General features: G+C 50.7%; 1 protein-coding gene across 1 annotated transcript; it reads right to left on the reverse strand.

Moving 5' to 3' along the window:
• Window positions 1-1,915: 1,915 nt before the first annotated feature.
• LOC128945842 (SAP30-binding protein-like) lies at window positions 1,916-3,569 on the reverse strand. Its single transcript, XM_054289733.1, is given in 4 exon segments — window positions 1,916-2,925; window positions 2,928-2,996; window positions 2,999-3,070; window positions 3,073-3,569. Coding segments are annotated over 4 exon segments (777 nt in total). The 5' UTR covers window positions 3,107-3,569; the 3' UTR covers window positions 1,916-2,323.
• Between the last annotated feature and the right edge of the window lie 12,074 nt (window positions 3,570-15,643).

A 15,643-nucleotide genomic window follows, 5' to 3' on the forward strand; every position in this document is an offset into this window, starting at 1 on the left:
GGGTGGCTACTGGGGAGGTTTGAGCCCCATCCGCCAGGAGTGAGGAGGCCCCCAGGACAGGAGATCCATGTGTTTTCCCGGCCACAGCTCCTGAGGGATGTTCCCAAGAGGACAAGATGCCAGAGAGAGCACAGAGGATGTGGATCCTCTCTGGGAGCGTGGGGTGGACTTTACCTGCTGCAAGTAGGAGGAAAGTGCTGGGTCTTCCCAGAGCAAGGCTGTAGAAGATCTTTTCTTTAGTGAGTCTGGGCTGCTGTCAATAAGTTCTGTGGTTTTAGGGCACCATATGCTGCATTCAACACTTTGCCAATCTGTTTAAATGGATCCAGACGAGGCTGTTCCCAGAGCAGGAGCAGCTGGAAGTGGTGTATGGAGCAGTCCATCATCAGGAGCCCATTGGATAAAATTCCTGCTTTTGGTCTGACATTACAACCTCCTAATCCTCCATCCCTGAGTACTCTGTCTTTGCTCTCTGAAAGAACAGCTTGAGAAGCAGACGGTGACATTGTCTCACTTAACACCACTGCCATTATTTTTATTACAAAGTGGAGGGAATGGGCCTGGAAAAGGAGCGAGTGTGCTTGGATAAAGAAGGAATGTGCCTGGACAAGGAGGGGAAGGGCTTCCTTACCCTGTGTGTGTGTCCAAGAATGCTTCACCCCAAGTCCTGTGTCCACCATTGCCCTTTGCAATCCCAAATGCTTTCCACATTCCCAAAGCCACCTTGGAAAACATGAGCTCTAAATGATTTATCCTACCAGGAACTTAAACCCAAGAGGCTTTGTCCTTTTCATCCAATGATCTTATTTCTTCTCCCTAAAGAAGATGCCCCATGTTGGGATTTATAAGTAAAACTCAACTTTTCCTTCAGTAGACAAACTTCTCTTTGCTCAGAGAAAATTCCCAGTGGGAAGCAGTGATTCCTCCCTGGTTAGGGGGTTTCTCATCCCCAGGGAAGTGAGGGATGATGATGTCTCCACAAGCTCCAGGTGTGGGCAGAGAGAAGGAGCAAAAGGAGTCGGGTCCAGCGTTATTCCCGGGTTTTGCACTTTCATGTAGCTGCCAGTTGTACAAATTAATTAAAAATAACTGAAGAAAAATCCCAAAGAAAGGCCCCGCTTCCTCTGGGGAACATTAATCATTAGCTGAGTCTTTTTCTTATGAAAATACAGATCCATGGTAGCCCCAGGCAGAAGATTCCCAGGGAGAGCCCTCACCATTCGTGCTCAGAGTTAGGGAAATCGCTTTGAAATCATCTGACAACTAAAGCAGAACATGTTGAGTAACTTGGCAACACTGGGAAAACATCTGGAACTGGTTTATCTTCAACACATTTTACTTTGCTTCAAGAGGAGATGTCAGGGCAGTTCATTCACTGCCACTCAGGGCCGCGGGCGGGGCCGGGAGACACTCGGCTGCCGCCTGGAGGAAGGGAATAAAGGAAAATCCCAAAATCCCAGATATCTGCTGCTCCTGGGCAGGACACTGGGAGGCCAGGCCATGGAGTGTCCCTGTGCTGAGCTCTGCAGGTGCCTCCTGGTCTCTGGTGGCACCGAGCGTGGTGGTTTGGGATGGTTTTTTGAGGTTGCCTGGAAACGCTGTGGATGCCCCGTCCCTGGGGTGTCCAAGGCCAGGTTGGATGGGGCTTGGAGCAACCTGGCATACTGAAAAGTGTCCCTCCATGGCAGGAGGTGCAACTGCATGATCTTGAAGGTCCCTTCCAACCCAAACCACTCTGGGATTCCATGATTTTCACAGAGCCAAAGGGGGTGAAGTCCCATAGCCCAGGTTACCCTCAGCTTGTGATTCATCCTAATCCCATTCCTGCTGCTGTCTGGGAAAGGAATGCCTGTAGGGCTTGGTGGAGACAATGTCAGGACAGACACACTCCAGAAAGTGATGGGGCAGTGTTTGAAGGCAACCCAGCAGGAGATTCCAAGTCAGAACTACAATTTAATAGGAAAATTAAAGTAAAGGCAGTAGTACAGAAGCACTGGCTTAGACTGATAGAGTCAGAGTACAACCTGACAGCCTGTTGGTCAGGGTGGTGGGAGCAGTCTGATTAAATGGGGGCTGTTGGAGAGATGGATGTGGTTCTGTCAAAGCAGTGATCCTCTAGAAAGGTCTGGTCCTTCTCTGTCGGTCCAGTGGTGGTTATGGAGCTCTTGTCCTCTGGGAATGCAGTGGTAGTGCTCCTGTGGTGTTCCAGGCCTCAGATTCTATCCAGCTAGGAATGTTTGGTTCCTCCTCTCAAGGTGGGGGAGCTCACAATGAGATTATATGATTTTATGAGTCATTCTTTGAGACCCTTCCTCAACATGTGTCACTTGCTCCTCCTCCTCTTCTTCTGGGCATCTCCCACAGTGGTGCTGGATGTTGTGGTGGTTGTGGAACCAGCGCTTCTTGCTGTACCCTTTTTTGTGCCAGTCACAAATTCAATCTTTGTACCTTCTTTCTTGGCCTTCTTCAATTTGTCCATCTCAGTCTTCTGGGCTTTAGCTAGTGCCTCGCAATATGAATCCTCTGACCAGCTATGAGGATCAAACATGGCCTTTGGGCAATTTGTACCAATTTCATCAATGGAACAAAACTGGATCAGCTTTTCATAGACGCTGGGGTTGTGAAATTCCTTTTTGTTCTGGATGATGTAGTTCATATCCATGCTCTCTTTCATTTTCCTCTCGTACGGCTTTTTAATTTCATCCTGCAATTGGTTAAGACATCTGCCAAGAGGCTCAGGAGGGATTTTGATCTTATCTGAAGACATGTTCCACACTCTCTCTGCAACAGAAGCAACCAGTTCCTGAGGATCTCTTTCCTCCACTTCTTGGAATTCCTTTAGGTCACCTGCCTCAGGTTTTTCAGTCTGTAAATCATCATCTTCTGGCTGCCTGCTGTTCCCATCATCCTCCTCTTTGTACCCTCCTCATCCCCATCCAGGTGGGTGAATTCCCCTTCTCCATGCCCAGCTGACACCAGGCCTCCCTTCTCCCCGTGGGCTTTCCCCCATCGCTCCCCTCTGTGCCGGCCTCTCCATCCCGCTGCGGGTCCGAGTCCTCACCATGAGCCTCAGCAAGGAGAGAGCACTGTGCTTCACTGCCACCATCCTCCAGGGGTGCCCCACTCTGGGCACCAGAAATGTTCCAGCTTGAGAGCAAAGCAGCAGGAGATTCCAAGCCACAACTACAATTAATTAGGAAAATTCAAGTAAAGGCAGTAGTACAGAAGCACTGGCTTAGACTGACAGAGTCAGAGTATGACCTGAGAGCCTGTTGGTCAGGGTGGTGGGAGCAGTCTGATTAGATGGGGGCTGTTGGAGTGATGGATGTGGTTCTGTCAAAGCAGTGATCCTCTAGAAAGATCTGGTCCTTCTCTGGAGGTCCCATGGTGGTTATGGAGCTCTTGTCCTCTGGGAATGCAGTGGTAGTGCTCCTGTGGTGCTCCAGGCCTCAGATTCTATCCAGCTAGGAATGTTTGGTTCCTCCCCCTGGGTGGAGCATCTACAATGGGATGAGGTGATTCTATGAGTGGAACGCTGATGACCCATTAGTGGAGATGGCTCCCCACAGAGTGGCTGGCTCTTCCCTGGAGGGAGTTATCATGGAGAAGATAAAGAACACTGCCCCACCTATCTTTTGGTACATCTTACATTGTAACCCAAGACAGGCAGGGAATTCTGTGAATCAGCTTTTCATGCTTCCCATCCCTGGGGGTTGAATCTTTCTTAAACTAGGCTGGAAAAGTTTGGAAGGGCCATGTCAGGTGTTCAGGTTGGATGTTAAGGATCTCCTTCAGCTCAAAAGTTAGCTCATTGGCATCCCAGCTGGGGGCACCACCATCACACCAGCACAAAATCATCCCTTCTGCCACAAAGGGAGCCTGCTCGGAGCTCCTGCATCACAGCAGCCCTGGAGCTGCACAGCTCCCACCATGAGTCCATTTTACCCCAGGAATGGAAGGACTTTAGCAGCTCTTTTTGGGTGTTCTTGGTCCAGGTGGCTCTTTGGGTAACCTCCCAGCCTTGCATGTCTCTGTGAGGAAGGAGGAAGGGAGCAAAGTGGTGGGGGATGGACCATTTTTAATTGAGGATCATAAAAAAAAAAAGGAATAATAAATTTTAAAAGTGGTTGGGGTTTTATCAAAGCTCTCAGCCCCTCTCAAAGGCCTGGGCAGGAGATGGGTGAGTTCCTGAGCCCAGTCCCTCCAGCCTTTTTAGCACTTCAGGATGATCTTTCTTCAGCCCAGAAAGTCGACAACTCTGCTTGTTGTGAACTGAAACTCAACAAGAAAACCCCAAGAATTAGGTTTGGCTTATGAAATTTGGGGTTGGTTTTACCATTTTTAAATGTATTTGGGAACTGGACATGCTTAAGTTGCAAAACAAAAAGACAAAAAAGCCAGACAGTGATTTTTTTTGATTTTGAAACTTGTCAAAACAAGCCAGATTGATCATTATGACCAGTTTTTTTCTTTTTTTCTTTTTTTTTTTTTTTTTTGCAAATTGAGAAATGCATCCAGAACAGTCCTTTCCCACAAAACCTTTCATTTTCCAAAAAGAAAACGAGGCAAAAAAAAAAAAAAAAATCAATCACACTTTTTCTGCTCCCAGAGTTGGAACGGGCAGCAGCGGATTGGGAGAGAATAGCAATTTGCAAGGAATTCCAACCAGCTCTCCTTAAAATAGCATCCAGCCAGTTTCTCCAGGGCAGGAGGCTGGGTGGCTCCATGGTGGGAACAGGCTGGAGCAAATCCTGGCTGAGCAGGCCGGGATAACACCTTGGGAATGCAGGGACACCTTCCCCGTGGGGATCAGGGATGCTGATGCCGGGCAGGAATTCCTGGGGATCCCCAGCCATCGCTCTGAGGGAGGTTTGGTTTGGTTTTCTGTTCCAACCCAAACTGAATCCAGCTCCTCCGAGCCTCCCCTTGGGACACAGCCTCAGGATGCCTTCAAAAGGGAGACGCTGCCATCTGAGCCCGGGGGTGGAAATTGGGAACAAATTCCAAGTGCTGGTCCTTGAGGGATGTGGGAAGGGAGAGCAGGAGGAGAGCCCAGCCCCTCGTGCCCTTCTCCCTCTGGAGCGTGTCTGAGCTGGGGCTCCCTGCCTTGCGTGGGTGTCCCAGGGCCTTGGGGGCACCTCTGGGGACCTTGGGGGCACCTGTGGGCCCCGACCCCTGCAGTGCCCCGGCTGCTGCTGCCCGAACCCTTCCCAAGTGCTTGTGCCATGTGGGTGGTGACAGAGCTCGGCCCGGCCCCAACGAGGTCCTTTAACAGTGCGTGGTGGTGAAACACAAACCAACATTGCTGAAGTCAAAGTATCCTTTCTAATCCCCCGGCCCGGTTTCTCTTTCTTTCCAGCTTTTCCTCCTCCACCTCCTGGACCCTCCCTCTGTTCCCACCCCCCTTCTGTTTCTCTTTCTCCCTTCTGTCATAAGAAAGTGACTGTGTCCTCGAGGGGACAGTTTTCTTATGCCATTTTATACACTGTGCTTCATGTTTAGAACTTTTTTGCACTAGTTCCTATTACATTTATTTTCCAAACTGGTTTGACAAAAAACAAACAAAAAAAACCCAACAAAAACACAATCCCATGCTATAATTCAGTTGTATTAAAATATTATCCTACTACTCTCTGTGTTCAATAGTCTCTGTACCTGTAATGCTTTCAGTTCTGTTGTATTTTGGGGCCGAGGTTTTCTCTGCTCCTTGTTTAACCCAGTAAAGAAATAAAATGTTAAGAATTGATGATAACTCCTCCTCCCTGTCTCTGCTGTGTCACTGGGGCCACCAGGGTCCCATGGGGACGGGCTCCCCCCAGAACCTGCTCTAAACCCCAGCCCCTGTCCCATGGGGGTTGTTTTCCTGCCAAATCCAATCCCAAATGGAGGCCAGAGAGGCGGGATGGAGGGACAATAACCCTGCCTTAACTGAATTTGATTTCGTAACCTTTCTTTATATTCTTTTGTTTCTTGCTTTCACATTTCTTGCCACGGGGCTCACCTCAGAACAATAGGGGCGAAGGCTGTCACCAAGAGATTCATCAGACAATAATGACTCAACCAGGGTATCCAAATTTTGCCCAGCTGAAGTCCACACCCACAAATAATCTGGAATTAATTCCTCCGGACAACAGAGCTCGGCATGGAACAGAGCGAGGACACTGCGCTCCAAATTGAGCGCTGCGTGCCAGGCTGGGAAAGGCCACGGGACAAAGCTCTGGAGTTACACTGTGGCCATCCCCATCCCAAGCTGGAAACCCTCTGCTTGGAAAGAAAACCAGGAAAGGGGAAGAAATTGGATGGGGATGGAAATAAAGGATTTTTAAAAAACCAGATTGGTGCAGGAGGCAAAGTGGGGAGGCACCAGCTGTGCTGGAGAACCAGGGCACAGAGTTGGGGTGCAGGAGGGGGAATTTAGGGGGCTGGTGGGCCACAGTGAGAGGGGCTGGGGGTAACAATGAGGGGCCTGCACTTCCCCAGTGTGGGCAGCAGGAGGAGGGGTTCTGTCCCTCTGCCCTGTTGAGACCACACTCCGGAACCCCAAACTCAGGGCCTCAAACGCTGGAACCCCAAAATCAGAAGGACATGGAACTGCTGGAGTGAATCCAGAGGAGATCACAAGAGCTGGAACCCCTCTGGGACCAGGCTGGGAGAGCTGGGGTGCTCACCTGGAGAGGAGAAGGCTCCAGGGCAACCCCAGAACCTCTTCCAGAGCCTAAAGGAGCTCCAGGAGAGGTGGAGAGGGACTGGGGACAAGGGATGGAGAGACAGGACACAGGGAATGGCTTCCCACTGCCAGAGGGCAGGGACAGATGGGATTTTGGGAAGGGATTCCTGGCTGTGAGGGTTGTGTGGCCCTGGCACAGGGAGCCCAGAGAGGATGGAAGAGGTGTTTGTCCCCCCAGACAGGAAAGCACCCACTGGAGGCTGTCCCCAGGAAGCCTCAGGTGATTCCCAGTTCCAGAGTGGTTCCTCCTGGGTGTGCCCTAAACTGCCCCAGACTGAGAGCTCTGGGCCCCAGCTGGGCTTTAGGAACTGCATAAAAGGGTCCTGCAAGGGCCTGGGCTGGTGAACATTGTTGGGATGCAGCATCAGACTTTTCAGGAGGGTGTTTGGGGTATTTTCCTTTGGGAATGCTGCTTGCAAGATGTGTCCTGGCAATCCTGCTGCTATCTCTCATTCTCCTGGGTACTTGGGGAGCATTTGTGCCACTCCTGAGCTCCCAGGGAAGGGTTTTGGTGGCCACGTGGTGCCCAAACTGCTGCAGCAGCTGCAAATCCACCCAGGAACGTGCTGACTCCCAAGGATTTGATTAGCAGGGATTTGAGTTAAGTGGATGTGAATTTTCATGGCTATAGGGCTGTGCACATCAAAGCTGGGAGGCAGCGTGGGGCCAGGGAGAAGTTTCTCAGCTGTAAATTTGCCTCGTGACTCCATAAAAATTGTGATGGGCAGCATGGAAAGAATTCTGCTGGAAAGAGCCTGGAAAATGCTGCACCCCCGAGAAAACAACACAAAGGGCTGCAGACCCAAATCAAAGTCCAGGCCTGGGAATGTTTTGAGGTGTGAGATGGGACACTCCAGATGCTGAAGTCCTGGGTGGGGTCTGGGTTTTGAACCTCCAGCCCTTCTTGGATGTGGATTAGGAATTCTTCTTTTATGTCTTTGTTTATAGTTTAATAGATGGCACACCAGCTCCTGCTATCTGGATTATCAAAAAGGGAAAAAGACCACTTTCAAATGTGTGTTTCTGAACTATTTCAGACCTCCTGCATCTTCTCCATCCTCCCTGAGAAGAGGAGAACTTGGGCTTCATGGAAATCCAGAAACAGTGTTCTAAAAATGTGCTTGCGATCCTTGTTTTTTACACCAACACTTCATCATGGGAGATTAGGAATTCTGAAGAGAGGATTCCTCCTCTCAGGAATGCATTTTCAGAGTTTTTTCCACCAACCAGGAAACTCCAGGATGGTTTCAGGCCTTTCCAAGTCTGGGCATTCTGGATACACCCCAACTAGAGCTCCTGATGTTGGTGAGTTCTGCATTTATTTTTCTGGCATCAATCAGGTTTTTTTGGGTGTGTTTATGGCTTTTGTGACTTGACAATGTGATGCCACCTCAGCCAACTGATGAAAATCCTGGAGTGAGGAGTTGACGTTATTAATGATTGTCATTTTCCACATTTTTTGCCTGAAGGACTCCTTTGTTCTCTTCTTTTTGTCTCAAAATCTGTGTTAAGTAACAGCTTACAATTAATTTTTCATTCCAGCCCCCTTTGCCCCAGCAGAGCCTGGAGGGGCTGTGGAAGGTGGGTTTGCATGGATTTCCGTGGATGCTGTGAGCCAGATGGGTTTCACTGGTAATTTTTCTTTCTCTTGTTCTGCTTTCCCTGGTTTCTCCTTTGGATCAAGGCCTTGGATCTGTTTTGGTACCTGAGGAAGATCAAGGTTTCGCTGTTGTGTTTTCCCCACTGAAAAATCCATGCTGTTATTAATTCAGCTTTAATTGCAGTGATGAGAAGCCCTTGATGGGCAAGAGGAAGGGTTTGCTGCCTCCACTTCCCCCTGGTTTCTTGTTCACCCTTCACTCTCAGTGTCACCTTTCCAAGGGCTCACAGCTCTGATCTCTGCTCTCAGTGACCAGGGACAGCACCCAGGGAATCGCTGGAGCTGTCAGGGCAGGTTCAGGTTGGATTTTAGGGAAAGGCTCTTCCCCCAGAGGGTGTCAGGCATTGGAAGGGCTCCCCAGACAATGGGCACTCCAGAGCTGAGTTTGGACAATTCTCCCAGGCACAGGGAGAGATTGTTGGGGTGTCTGTGCAGGGCCAGGGCTTGGGCTGGATGATCCTGTGGGTCCCTTCCAGCTCAGGAAATCCTGGGATTCTGTGACTCTTCTTCCTCCAGTCTCAGCATCTTCCTACCATCCTCTTCTCTCCCTCAGCTGTGTTGCTTGATCTTTTCTCCAAAACTCGTTGAGTTTAGGGGTTTTTTTTTAATATAATTATTTAGGTTGGGATCTTTGGGCCATTTCTACCCCACACTTGTACCTTGCAGAATGGGTTCTGTCTCCCCTAAATCCCTTCCCTAGGCTCAGAGCCCAGCCCAGGTGAACAACCAGCCCCAGGTGAACCCAGCACAGGCTTGGAGCAAAGCCTCGCTGCCAGGAGATCCCCTGGCGTGTTTGCACTCATAACCTTGTCAGCATTTGGCTTTTTTTGTCCCTCTTGGGGGAAATTACTGCTGTTCCTCAGCCCGTGTCAGCTCCCAGGCCGCGTTGGGATCGGTGCTAAAACCCCTGCTGTGGGTGAGGCTCCGGTGGGAGCTGTCACTACCTCGGGGTCAGGAAGCCAACGGGAACCTCTGTTCCATAAACTGTGAGTTTTTCATAAAAGCCTTTCTAATTTGTACCAAAGAGACTCCAGCACACCCTTGGGACTGGTAAAAATAATAATAGTTTGAGTGGTGGAAGACTGTGAATTTGAAACAGAAGGTTGTGAGATCCACGAGAATTACCCGAAACATCAACGTTGGACATCAATTAATGTAATTTAGATATACAATGAGATAGCAAAGATTCCCACAAAGAGCTGTCAGCTCTTACCTCTTCAGATCTCAGTGAGATAAAGCAGATGTTTCCATCCCATTGATCCAGAGGAATGGGCCCTTCCATCCCAGAGCGCGTTGCCTCCGATCGCCCGGGAATTATTCCTCACCAAAATTACAGGGTTTGCTATTTTTCAATCATTTTTTTATTCATTCTGAGATGAAATGCACATGTTCCTATCAGCAGGTTTAGCTTAGGAATGCTGCATTCCCAAAGCCAGGAGTCTTCTCATGGAGGAGAGGTGAAGGCAAATGGAGCTGGAGCTGTTCCCTCTGGAACGGTCCCTCTGTAACACCCAATTTAATCTTTACTATTCCATCCCCAACAAATGGCTCCTGCCCCTTCCCAAATCCCCTCAGCCAGGCTCACATGGAGTGCTTTATCCTGCCTTGATCTCACACGGGCTCCGCAGAGGAAATTGCTGCTTTAGGGCTGTGTTCTGGAGGATATTCTGTCTGAGCCTTGTGATCTTTCTCCTCACTTAAATCCACAAGTGCTGGCATGCTGGGAAGAACAAACACGTGGGGTTTTCCTTCCCTGGTTATTGCTGTCATCTCACATTAACAATCCCAAGGCTGGAAATCGCTGAAATCCCAGGTCACCTGGAAACTAAGCCCCGGATGTGGGGTCCTGTAGCTGGATCAGGGCCTGGCCATGCAGTTTCCAATCACCGTGAGCAGAAAAAGACACTTCCATATGTTCTCCTTATGACTGTTCCTGCTTTGATATGAATTCCTTGGATTTACCCTTTTTAAAGCCAGGGCTTCAGTTCTTAATGCTGGACTCGCCCTGCTTTACCCAAAGTGCTTGAAAGTTTGAGTTCAGGCCAGAAATTAGCTTTGGAAAAGGGTCTGGAGTGGCAGAAAAAGGGGGAATGGCTTCAACCTGACAGAGGGCAGAGTTAGATATGATCTTGGGAAGAAATTCTCCCCTGGCACAGGGTGCCCAGAGAAGCTGTGGCTGCTCCTGGATCCCTGGAAGTGCCCAAGGCCAGGTTGGATGGGGCTTGGAGCAGCCTGGGCTGGTGGAAGTTGTCCCTGCCCGTGACAGGGGGTGGGATGGGATCAGTTTTAAGGTCCCTTCCCTCCCAAACCATCCTAGGATTCTATACTGGGGCTGGAACTGTGGCCCTGCTCCATCTCCAAGGGATTTTAGCCACTTAACATTTGTCTCTCTTAATGCAGAAATTGCATCTTTAGGCTCAAATCATTATCCATGGAATTTACTTACATCTCTAAAGAGAGAGAAGCAAAAGCCAAAGAAGCTGAAATGGGCATGTGGGCCACAAATCGGTGGCAGGAGATTTCCAGGAGCTCTCCTCAGAATTCCCCCTGCCTGGAGAAGACACCAGTGGTGGCACTGTGGGTATAGGAAACCCACAACATGGTATTCTGGCAGCGGGAAGCTGTTCCCTGTGTCCTGTGCCTCCATCCCTTGTCCAAAGTCCCTTTCCAGCTCTCCTGGATCCCCTTTAGGCACTGGAAGGGGCTCTCAGGGTGTGGCAAAGCTGCTGCAAGCGCTTGTGCTGTGAGAGCAGTCATGGTTGGGGTGGGGAGGGCTCTGTTTGAGGGATTTCCCACCTGGACAGGGCTCTGTGGTGTGGAACCTTTTCCCCAAGGAGCCCCAAATCCAGAGCTGTGCTCCTGGGCAAACAGGCCTGGAAAAGCACAGAATCCATGAAGTTGGAGAAGACCTCAGAGATCACAGAGTCCAACCTAGGACCCAGCAAGACCATGGCACCAGGAAGGCTGGAGAAACCCTCACCAAGGGGCAGAGAGAGATCCCATCCCCCTCGCTGTGGTCAGGCTCAGCGTTATGGGCGCAGCTCCCTCCTTTTCCTTGCTCCTCCTTTCCCTGCCTTTTGGTGAGGGGCAGAGCGGGCTCTGGGCTCCCTGGCAGAGCATCTCCCATGGATCACGTCTGCTCCTCCAGGCACAGATCGTATCCTCTTTCCCTGGCACCAGCACAGCCCCAGAGTGGCACCCCCAGGACAATGCCTTGGCCGGCTCCGGCGCTGACCCGGCCTGTGGGGATGGGGGTGAGGGGGCCAGGAGGCACCGGGGAGGTTGAATAACGTGGTGTGGAATATCATTGTTCCAGCCAGGATGAGTAAGAGCACAGCTGAGCCTGGTCACCGACGGCACTGCCACCATTCCGGGGGAGGCAGGGGCTCGGCGACGGCTGCACAGTTGAAAATCGAGACAATGAGTCTATAAAAGTTTAAGAACTGAATAGATCCCGGACATTTGGTTCTCATTATCACCAAATAACATATAAATAAACATACAACAGAACCAAGAGCAGCATCTTCCTCGCCCCCTCTGCAAGGAGTTGTGTTTAGGCTGAAGTCGGCCTCCTTGGCCAAACCTCCTCCTGTGTGCTCTGGGATGGAATTGTTCTTCCTTCAAAACACAGCAAAGCCTGATCCAGGCAGGAAAATGAGGTGTCAATGTGCTGCTGCTCCTCAAAAGTCAGCAGTGCAGGGGGAAATGTGAAAATAAACCCAGCAAGAGTCAATATAGCTGTTTTGTTTTTTCTCTTGTTGTAAAAGCCCATCCCATCCCCTGCCATGGGCAGGGACAGCTTCCTCTATCCCAGGTTGTTCCAAGCTCCCTCCATCCTGGCCTTGGGCACTTCCAGGGATGGGGCAGCCACAGCTGCTCTGGGCAACTCAGTGTTCATTGTGAGAATTCATGGAGGAAGGTGAGAAGGAGAGATCAATGATCAGAGACACTGCAATGCCCTGAGAGGGAAAATCTTGGAAGAGTCCCTGGCAGAGCTAGGAAAAAAGGCATGAATGTGATTCCTTTGTACATCTTGCTCTTCTAAGATGAACAGATTGCTCAATCCCTGCCCCTATGGAAGCAGTTGGACACAATTATCTTTCCTGCATGGACAGAGCTCACAGTTACTGAAAAAAAAAACATTCTTAAGCAAAGCAGATTGTATGGAACATCTTAGATCTCACTGAGGAAAAGGAATTGGGACTGCAATGCTGGATGCAGGCTCCATAAAATCAAGATTCTCTTTCCTAAGGGCTTGTAAACACCGATGGATGTGCAGTTGGAGTGCCAGGATTTCAGGTTTTAGGAGACTTTATTGTACTCTTGCTGTTGAGAACATCACTGAGAGAGCAAGGGATGGCTTTCCTCAAAAGAAAGTCAGGAATTCCAAAGCTTTTAGGTCACACATGTTAAACTGAGTCTGCAGCCTGCTGCAGGAATTGCAGCTGCTGCCAAAATGTAAATGGGAAATGGGCTCAAAGCTGCTTTACATCACTCAGAGATTCCCTGATCTGTGGAATTCACATGGAGAGGGGCACTCAGACCTGCCACCTGTGCTGTGCAGAGCTGTACCCCTTCCAAAGGGAGGGAAGGGAGAGCTCCTACGCTGCAGCAGCTTCCTCCCACCTGTGGTTAAATCCTGCTGGGATGGGAAGGCAATGCTGGAAAAACCCCAGCAAGTTTGGGAATCAAGAGAAGAAGTCATTCCAGACACGTCCCCTCCTCTCCCCTCTGCCCAGGGAGAGGATGCCCGTGTCCATTCCAGACACGTTCTCCTCCTCTCAGCCTCTGCCCACCCTCCCCAGGACCCTCTCCACTGCTCTTTAATTTCCCATCCAGAGCATCAGGGATGCCCTGTTCCTTCTGCAGCCTCCCCACCCTCTGGCTCCTGCTTCTCCTGGGCCAGGACTCTTGGAGGATAGGCAGGAGACAAAAAACAAACCTGTGAGTTCTTCATCCATGTAATGAAGTTTCTCAGGGATGACAGAGGAAGAGGAGGAAATGCTCAGAACAAGAGGAATTAAAACAAAATCCTGCAGAAACTGGAACCATGGGCTGTGGGGCTCGACTGGTCCAGGTGTGAGGATCCCACTTATTAATTATGTTTTAATTCCATCATTACATGGGATTCCTTTTTAATTAGTGGGGTGCTGGTCAGCTCTAGGAGGCAGAAATCCCTCAGGTGAGGATTTGGCCTAAATCCCTGATGAGATCAAGGCAGGAATGGAGAGCTCACATCTTCCCACTGACCCAGCCCCAGGCTGACCTGACCTCTAAAATTCACTTTCAAATTTACCTGAATGACTCTGGAAAAGGGGATGAGGCTGCTGCAAGTGTGAGTAGGTCCATGTAGGATTGGGGTTGGGATTTTCATCTTGGAAAACAGGATTTTGGTGGTGCAGGAGTTGGTCTTGATGATCCTTGTGGGTCCCTTCCAGCTCAGGGTATTCTGTCATTCTATGAAAACCAGTAACAACACCAAGCACTCAAATAATTATAAATGTTCCTGAAGTAATTGCAGGGTTTTGAACAGAGGGTTCATTTGTGTTTATTTGGTTTTTGCTCCTCAGTTGTTGGGGTTGGCAGCGCTTGATGCTTCCAGTTTTGATCTTCCCAAATATTAGGGAAACGTTTCTTTCTTAAATGAAAAGAGAGGCTCTCATGGAATTTCATGTCTATGACACAGGACTTGTAGGAAAAAAAAACCCTACTGCAGGAAAACAAGGCCAGGAAGGGCTGGAAAAGGTCGTCCTCCTCCCCAAAGGCAGGACAAGGCCACCGTGGGATCCTTTCTGGCTGGGATCCGTGGCATGAAGACCCCACAAACTCTCAGACGTTGTGTCCCAGGGCTTGGAAGGGTTTCTCATGGAAGGGACAGTCTGGTGGGAAACTCACCCTGCCCCCAGGTCTGGCAGCACAGACCTGGCAGGGACCACCCAGCTCTGGGAGCCCACCCAGGGGGCTCACAGGACCCAGCCCAGGGATGTGCTGGTGACAGTCCCCGGTGCTGGCCCTTCCCGGGGATGGCTGTGACACCTCCCAGCAGTGACAGTCCCTGGTGCTGGCCCTTCCTGGGGATCTGGGGATGGCTCTGACATCCCCCAGCAGTGCCAATCTTTGTGTGCTGGCCCTTCCTGGGGATCTGGGGATGGCTCTGACATCCCCCAGCAGTGACAATCCTTGGTGCTGGCCCTTCCTGGGGATGGCTCTGACATCCCCCAGCACTGCTGACCTGTTCTGCTTCATGTGATCCTCCAAAACCAGCTGGAACCCTCCTCTGCAGTTCCACCTCCTCTGCAGCCATTACCACCTCCTATTTAATCCCATGTTTCCTTTTACTTTTCCAAATCACATCCTATTCTCTCCAGGCCACCTCTCGAGTTTGTTCGGAACATCTCTAATTTCTCAATTCGAATTTCCTGGCAGCCTGTGAGCATCACACAGCACCTTAATCATGTCATTATCCCTCTCGTTATCAATTAAACCCCCTGATTGGAAATAGAGCCAGCACAGGCATTGCCAACTCCTTTTGGTGAGCTTTAAGGTCCTTCCAAAGTGAACCAGGTGGGATTCGATACCATGCTTCCCTCTCCAAATCCACTCCTCTCCCCGGTTCACTCTTTCCCAGGCTGTTTTCCAGCTTTCATTACTTTCCAGCAGTGCCAATCAACCTTTTAAAAGCTGGAGAAGCTGGAGAACATTCACATAGCCCTGGGCACTCCGTGCTCGGCGGTGTCCCCCGGCAGAGCGGTGACAACGCTGTCCCTGCCCGGGGATCGGTGGCGTTTGGTGTCTGCTCCCAGGAATGCTCCGCCGGCTGCGGGGACAGCGACTGGCGGGACTGCGGGCACCGGGCCGGGATCGGCTCCATCGTACCGGGATGGGCATCGGGATGGGGATGTCAGCAGGGACTGGGACTCTGATCGGGACCGGGATTGGAACTGGGATGGGAAGCGCGACTGAACCGAACTGGAAACGGGCCCACCCTTCACCGCGCCTGTCCGTTCCGGGACAGGGATAGAAATTAGGGATAGGGGATAGAAATTAGGGATACGGGATAAGAATTAGGGATAAGCGATTGGGATAGAAATTAGGGATAAGGGATCGTGATGGCAGCGGGGCGCGGCTCCAGCCCGATCTGACCCGCCCTCTAATTTGCATAACCCCGCCCCTCGATGTCACCGCCCCTGCCCAGGCCCCGCCCCCCGGCCGGACGCTGAGGCGGTGCTGCCGGGGTCGAGCCCCGCCCCTCCCCG

This window comes from Melozone crissalis, unplaced genomic scaffold, assembly GCF_028551555.1.
Source record: "Melozone crissalis strain CALT ecotype California unplaced genomic scaffold, PUWL_Pcris_2 ptg000068l_1, whole genome shotgun sequence".
In the NCBI taxonomy this organism is placed as follows: domain Eukaryota; kingdom Metazoa; phylum Chordata; class Aves; order Passeriformes; family Passerellidae; genus Melozone; species Melozone crissalis.